The sequence below is a fragment of the Protobothrops mucrosquamatus genome, unplaced genomic scaffold (genome assembly GCF_001527695.2).
Source record: "Protobothrops mucrosquamatus isolate PMUCROS unplaced genomic scaffold, P.Mucros_1.0 scaffold23, whole genome shotgun sequence".
NCBI lineage: Eukaryota > Metazoa > Chordata > Lepidosauria > Squamata > Viperidae > Protobothrops > Protobothrops mucrosquamatus.
The window spans coordinates 2034296-2042429 of NW_015386408.1; the positions used below are offsets into that span (position 1 = coordinate 2034296).

The 8134-nt window shown below is 35.8% G+C and overlaps 1 protein-coding gene across 1 annotated transcript in view; it reads right to left on the reverse strand.

Moving 5' to 3' along the window:
• Positions 1 to 8134, reverse strand: part of BMP6 (bone morphogenetic protein 6) — an 80345-nt gene that overhangs the window by 3514 nt on the left and 68697 nt on the right. The window contains exons 3-5 of the mRNA XM_015810838.1: positions 6565 to 6713; positions 5246 to 5443; positions 1674 to 1750 (exon numbers count right to left, since the gene is read on the reverse strand). Coding sequence (XP_015666324.1) covers positions 1674 to 1750; positions 5246 to 5443; positions 6565 to 6713 — 424 coding nt within the window. The remainder of the gene's footprint in view (positions 1 to 1673; positions 1751 to 5245; positions 5444 to 6564; positions 6714 to 8134) is intronic.

An 8134-nucleotide genomic window follows, 5' to 3' on the forward strand; every position in this document is an offset into this window, starting at 1 on the left:
GCTTTTTCAACAAGCGGGACTGACCTAGGGTGAATTTTAAATAGGGAATAATTTTTAAAGATTTTAATAATGACACAGCCATTAATATATTTGGTTTTTAATTGGTTTTATAGGGGAAATGTTTTTTGTGTTGTTTTTTAACATGCTGTGAGCCGCCCTGAGTCCCGTGGGGAGAAGGGCGGCATAGAAGTTAGTGAAAAATTAAAAAATTAAAATTAAAATTAAATTAAATATAAAAGACCAATGTAAGAGATAGTAAACCATTCTGTATAACATCCTGCAAATTCATAGAGAAACACTGATTTCAGGAAAAAAAAACTTTATTGTTGCTTCTAATACTGACTTTCATGCATTATTAAAGTAATGCTGAATCTTCTCTGCCAATCCTATGAAGTGTATACTCATATACAAGTAATCCCCATTTAGCAATCACAACTGTTAAGCGAAATGGTCAGTAAGTGAAATTGCAACTGTGCTTATGATCTTACTTAGCTTTCCTTTGCTTTACAGACCTGCAAAGGTCATGAGTGTAAAAAATGGTCACTAAGTTATAGACATGGTGAATGTCTGTAACACAGAACCACAGATTCCATCACCTCAGCTTTGTGTGTCATGTCAAAGGATCCACTCCTAAAGTAGGCAAGGGTAGAGAATGTTGTGGAAGGGCGCTTCAGGATTTTTGAGGGATTAAAAGAATGATCAAAAGAGTTTTTGCGTGGAGTTAGGTTGCAAACAATGATTTCAACATCTCCAAGTGTTTGGTCCTCGTTTTACACTTGCATGCACAGTGTATGCAAGCCAAAAAACTCACAATTTGGTTTAGAGCAGGGGTATCAAACTGCCGGCCCGCAGGCCAGACACATCACCAGGAAACAGCGCCCACCCCATTGCCAGCAGTGGAGAAAAAGCTCCGATATGTCACGCAATGTCACGTGATGTCGCAAGTTTCACATGTCTGATTTAGAGACTACAAAAGGGATCCTGACATTTCTTGCACGACTGATGTGTATGGAAAGTGCATTTGTTTCCATAACAATATAATACATGTATAACAGTATAATACATGTGCACGCAGCCTCCACATAAATATAAGCTACATTTTTAAATGGAAACTTCTACAGCTAGAAACAAAGGATGCCTTGCCTAGAACCATTTTACTACACACTATTGCATGCACCAGCAAGGCAAGATTCAATTACAGAAAGACACATTTTAATTCAAAAGGAAGGAAGCCATTTTAGTAAGATCTGTGCAAGACTTTAGACACTTGGAACCTACATTCAGAGGGCTTTACAAGCAAATGGACAACTTATAATAAGAATTTTTAAAATTTAAAAACTGACAAACCAAATGACAGTTTTGCTGACCCTGCCCAAAATCCATCAGGAATGGAGAGGACTTTAAATTATTACAAAGTAAACAAAATAGTAATCAACATGTTCTAGAAAACAACTGAAAAATCATTTTATTGTAGCCTATAACTAAAATTTGCTTTTCGATCCAAGTTAAGATTATGACAAATATATCACTGAGCAGGATATTCAAGGAGGTTTCCTTTCTCCCTGTATGTACTTTGGTAGAACACGAACACATCAAATCTGCTAAAAAGAAAACTAGCATCAATATCCCAGATACTGTTTTAAGGCTACATTTAAGACAGAAATACCACATACCTGCCATCCCAAGTCTTGGAAGCTAACATAAAGTTCATGCTTTCTGCAAGCTGTTTTTAGGTCGCTGCTGTTATAATCTGTTAGGAGGTATATATAAAAAACTGTTGGAAATTGTAAATTGATGTAAGTTCTAAAGCAAAGGTAGGCAGTTTTTAATAGGCAAATGTGCACATAGCACATGGAAGACAAAAACCATAACAGCTACTACATAAATGGGGCATTGCTACATACATTATCACTGAGTTCTGCTTTTTTATCACTGAGTTCTGGTAGGGTGACCTGGTGATATCAAACTTCACTCAGATCTATCCTCCTAAATAACCGATATAGCACCAGCACAGGTTAAAAGGGAGAAGCGAGCTGTTATAATCTATCAGAAATCTGCCTCCCCAAAGTAGACATTTGTAGAATGAAAACTGTACACGCAGTCATCAACGTACAACAGTTCTGAAAAAAGTGACTTATCACCATTTTTCACACTTAATGACTGTTGCAGCAGCCCCAGTCACATGACCAAAGTTCAGATGCTTGACAACTATCTCATATTTATGACAGTTGCAGTGTCCTGGGGTTATGTGAATATCTTTTGCAACGTTACAAGCAAAGTCAGTGGGGAAACCATATTCACTGAACAATTGTGTTACCAACTTAACAACTGGAGTGATTCACTTAACAACTGTGGCAAGAAAGATCATAAAATGAGGCAAAATTCAATTAACAAATGTCTCACTTAGCAACAGAAATTTTGAGCTCAATAGTGGTCGTAAGTTGAGGTCTACCTGTATTCCATGGTAGTCAAAAATCAGGGGCCTAGTAGTACCTTTTCAAACTAACAAATTTTATTAAAAGGTATGAGCTTTTGTAAAATACACTCCCTTCTAAATCAGTCTCTGATTTCTCTGTCACTAGGAAATTGAGGTGTTTAGGAGTATTTCTGCTTGGGGTTGAGTTACAGACAATTGTTGGTGTTCTGCTGTCCAAATATCTTCCCTGTTTGTTTTATCCCAGAAAGTATTTCCGTTAGCACAGGCAAATGGTTTATGGAGAAAGCAAGATAATTTAAGGAAGAGAGTTTATTATTTTATTATGCAGCAAAGCCTTTGTGTGGATCAGAACAGAATGTGGAATGCATTAAAGCTAACAAATTTGCCAGAAAGCTTGATTATTATGAGGAATTTTTTAAATAAACAAAAAGCTACTGTGAGACATGAATGTAGAGCAACAAATAGTCCTGAATAGGGAAAGAAGTAAGACAAAGTTATATTGTCTCCATACCTTTTTAAATATATTTTAAGAATATATATTTAAGAATTTTAAGGTGACAGCTGAAATCAAAACTGGAGACTGAAACACTGATAATTTGAGACATATAGCTGACATTAATTCTTTAAATGAATGTTAAGAAACTTAGATGACCTCATTATGAAAGTAAAAAATGAAAAATCTGGGATTATTTGAAATATTAAGATGACACAGATAATGCCATCATGCTTTGTGAATTCTGAGTTGACCAGGAAAACATGAAGATGGTATTTAATTTTGCTGGGCTCAAGAATGAATAATGGAGCGAATGCTGGACAAACAAAGGATTAATCAATACTAGAGATGAAAGTATGACAAATTTACATAAGCTCATGAAGAAAAAGGATATACAACAACAAAGATCACAACAGCCATAGTAATCCCCCCCCCCCGGTAGTAAGATATGAATATGAAAAACTAACCTTCAATAAGACTAAGAGAAAGAAAATGGGTTTCTCCAAATTAAGGATTTTGAGACAATTAAGATTACCATAAGATCCAAAAATGAAATTAATGAAGATTGACTGCTCCTTTGAGGTAATGATTAGGAATCAGACACCCAAATTCTTTACAAAGTGATTCAAGCAGATGATAAACTAGGAAAAAAATAAGTGTGCTTGGCAACATTGAGAATAAATGAAAGATAGAAAATGCCTGAGACAGGCTGAGATGTGAGCATTTGTAGATAAAATCAATGGCAGGATTGACTTGAAGATATGTAACAAACAATAACTCTGGAATAAAATAACCCAGTTTCTAAGTAAGATTTAATCTCCAATCTCCAAAGCACACACAATTATCTAGTTCTTGGTTTTTTAAAAAGCCAGTATAGTGTAATAGTGAAGGTGCAACGGTAAGACTAGAAACAGAAAGACCCAGATTCTCACTTAAGCATGGAAGTTTGGGTGAGTCTGGCTTAGTCACTCACTCTAGTCCTAGAGTGGGAAATTAAAAACATCTATATACCAAACCGCACTGGATTGGTGTGCAGATTAGTCTATAGCTTTCAATGAAGAGGCTTTCATCCTACAATGTATTGATCTGGGCTGATTATTATACACATTCAAGCTTATGTATATTGACCAGTTTGTCTACCTCAGGGCTCTTCAAACTTGGCCCCTTTATGACTTGTGGACTTCAACTCCCAGAATTCCTCAGCCAGCGTGGCTGGCTAAGGAATTCTGGGAATTGAAGTCCACAAGTCATAAAAGGGCCAAGTTTCAAGAGCCCTCATCTACCTAGTAGTCATTCAAGTAGTAGATTCAGATGTGTGTGTGTTTCAACTATATTATCTGAAGTCCATTATTTTTTCAAACTATAGTAAAACAAAACTTGCTAAAAAGCATTGTATATTTTGTATGAAGTAACACAACTTCCTTTCATTACAACAATTCCAGTATTTTTTGTTGATTACATTAATGTTAAGACTATGATCTGAAATAATAAATCAGGCTTTGAATGAAAAAGAAGATCTCTTTTTAAGCCTATAAATAGTTTGTATTTAAAATTAATCAAATCTTATAGAACTTATTGCTACCTAAAACTTACAATTTTGAAATTTATATTACAGCATTGAGAGTTACAATTCTCACTTTTGCTACAGTAACTTTTCTATTTAATCAAAATGACAGTATGATCACAAGACATTAAGCCAAGTTAAAGTTCTGTCATAACTGGGTTGGAATATATATTAAACTAGCTGTACCCGGCCACGTGTTGCTGTGGCTCAGTCTGGTTAAATGGAAAAGAAGTGTGTTGCTTTTACGTCCAACAGATGGCGCTGTTTTTTTTAAAAAAAGCATGTTTTTACCTATCACAGGTGTGACATCTATATAATAGTAGGTATATAAAAACACGTGCGTATTCGAATGCAACGTTGTGTCAAAATTTCAAAGCAATCAGTGAAGAACTTTCAGAGATTTAAGATTTTGAACAAACAAACATTTACATTTTTATTTATATAGATGATCAACTTTTACACCAAAAGCAATCTGAGATTGGTAGGCTTCAAAACTGGTTGTGAATCAACCAGTTGAGCAACTGGTACTTAAAAATAAATATTGCAAAAAGATACTAATGATGATTTCATGTGTATAAAGTTGAAGGGCCAATTAAAATATTAAAATATTTGGGCTATTTTTTTATTGGACATAAATAACTACAGAAGAGAAAGAAAAGGAAAAAATAGATATGAATAAAAAAAATTCTTAAAATGCTCAAAAATGATGTTTAATGAATAAACATAGCCCAGCAGGTATGTAAGAGGTTACCTGTGATACTGGATGTCCTGGAAACATCTTGTGGTTGTGTGGAGCGGTTTCTGCTCTGGTCCTTGCGTCTGCTGGGTGCTGACCTAACAGTCCGAACATGAACTTCACTCACTTTAAAAAAAGCCACCATGAAAGGCTGTTTATCATAAGGGCCATCTCGACCTATTAGTCCTGCTTCTCTAGGGTTTATACTGAGACCTATAAATTAAACCAAAAAAGGTAGTATGTCATATAAAGAGCACAGTGTTTCTGAATAGTTCTTTTGAGCCAAGCAGATGTTTTCATACATGCAACATCTTACTGACCCTCTTTAATTTTCCCCTGCTCGTTCTTTCTATTCAATAGCTATTATCATTATTTAAAAATTATAACATGAAAATGGCAGTTGAATCAAATTTATTTCGCACAGTTCTTTTGTCTTGCATAATGTTTCCTGCATTATTTTTAAAAAAGGCTTGCTAACAACAAATGGAAAGCAATTAAATCACATCATATCAGCCTGGATCTGTTGGACTTGCAAAGGTGGTAATCAATAAACCATAGTTCAGAAACATGAATAGCTGGACTGACGTAGCAGAACTAAGAACAAAACCAATCTGGCTAGGCAGCTAAAAATGGTACGCTTCCCCATCAATTGAAGCTGAAAGGCATTCTACCAACCTGTTTGATTATTAAAGATACATGGCCTATTGCAAAAATGAAATGTAGCATGAGACCCCCACCAGCATTACACAAGTTAAGTACCATAGATTTATCAGATGTACAGCCTTATAGACCAGACATGTCAAACTCGTGACATCAAGTGACATTGCACAACGTATCGGGACAGTTTTGCCATTGCTGGCAATGGGGTGGGCACGGCTTCTGCGTGATGCGTCCGCCCCGTGGGCCGGCAGTTTGACACCCCTGTTATAGACTGATGCAATATTTTACACTGTATCATCACTTCTGGTCTACAACGAAAAGCAGTGTGATTTCTGATCCAGTCAAGAAAACACATTGAAATTTCTATCTGCCTCCCAGGCAATGGTTCAGTTACCCTACATGTAGTAGTCATTCCTAGAAAAAAGTACTTTCAGAGAGTTTTTCAACAACCGCTAACAATATTCACAAGCCAGGAATTCTCAGTATTTCATAACTACAAACATGGGATAAAATAATCAAGAAGCTTTCAATCTGTGCTATTGGATTCAGAGCCAAAGCTATATCGTATCACAGCTGTGTGACTGCATGAGCCAGATAGATAGCTTAATGTTATAAACATAGCTTTCACTTAATGATAAGGTCAGATGTTTAGAATACGTTGGTCTAATACCTACCATCTCTAGTCACCACACTCATCTGGAGTCCCAAATTATGCTGAGGGTTTATGACCCACATGTTGCTAGTAGCAGTGATGTCAAATTCTAGCCATCCTTCTTCTGAGGCCCATACTATTCGGGTGTCCAGCATAAACAAGTTTGAATCTCTGAAAGTAGAAAACAAAGTTTAGGAGTACAAAAAGGACTGCATTAAATACTGAAATCATTAAAGCAATGGAAAAAAAATAATTCCATTGTGTATCACTGTTATTTTATCCAGCCCTTTAATCCTACTTTTATAAGGATTGAACCACTATCACATCTAGACTGAAAAGATTCAGAAGACTAATACTATAGATATAAGTTCAAACTGTTTTCTGACACCTAGTGGTCAACCAGAATTTACAACTGAGATATGGTAGCCAAAAATTATCTTTATTGTAATGGCCTTTCCCAAATGGGTCTCTACATAATGTTTAGGATTATAATTCTTCTAATTTCCCAGTATTGATTATATTATTATGTTATATTATCTCTAACCTTGTGTGTTATTATTACAACAAACCAGGTTAGAGGATATATAATTAGATGTATGCTTTTACAAATTAAGGAAGTAATGTATGAAGCAAGTGTACAGAGCTGGAACAAGACATGGCTACTTTCATGATTCAAAAAGAAATGTTCCATAGGTTATCTTGCATATTGCAAAGCATCTTCAAAAATTTGCACAACTCAACAAATTAATAGATTGTTTCTTCACATTCAGATATACTAAATACACTAAGTGTGGGACATATTCTTCCCATGTTTTATGGGAAATGTTCAAATGTCTGAAACTCATATCCTTATTCTGGAGAGATACAGTCTAAAATTCTATTACCACCTCATTACATGTAATGTGATGGCTTCTCAGTCTTGGCAACTTCTCGATGTGTGGACTTCAACTCCCCAAATTCCCCAACCAGACACTCTTTAGAAGAAGCTTCTTGGATGAGAAGCAAAACGTCTTCAAAGAAAAACAAGAAAGTCCAGTTGCCTCGTGAAAAAGCATCTTTGGGACTCTTTACAGTGCTCTCCAGACTGTGTTCTAAGGAAGTGCTTCAAGATGGCAGCATGCTGCATGATTCCATTCCTAATTCTGACCTCACTTAACTTTTCCTAATTATTTTATATCAAAACCTTATCAATTTTAAGATATGTGGACTAATTCCCAGAATTCCCCAGCAAGCCAAGGATGAGAAACACTGCTTTATATAAGAGGAAAGACTTGTCTTATTATAAACTAGCTGTACCCGGCCACGCGTTGCTGTGGCTCAGTCTGGTTAAATGGAAAAGAAAGAAAAGAGAAAGTGCACGTTTGTAATATGTTTAATTTCACAATGCTTTTGAGTATACAATATTTTTTGTTGTTCCATTGTCTGTGCAGATATAGAGATTGTCTGGTTTGCCGACTCTAGAACACGCAACATATAATTGTCCATGTGAGAAGCAATCCGTGTCTAGATCTAAACCGCACAATTCTAAAGATTGGCCCTGAGCTTTGTTGATGGTGATTGCAAACGCCAATCGAATTGGGAATTGCAATCTC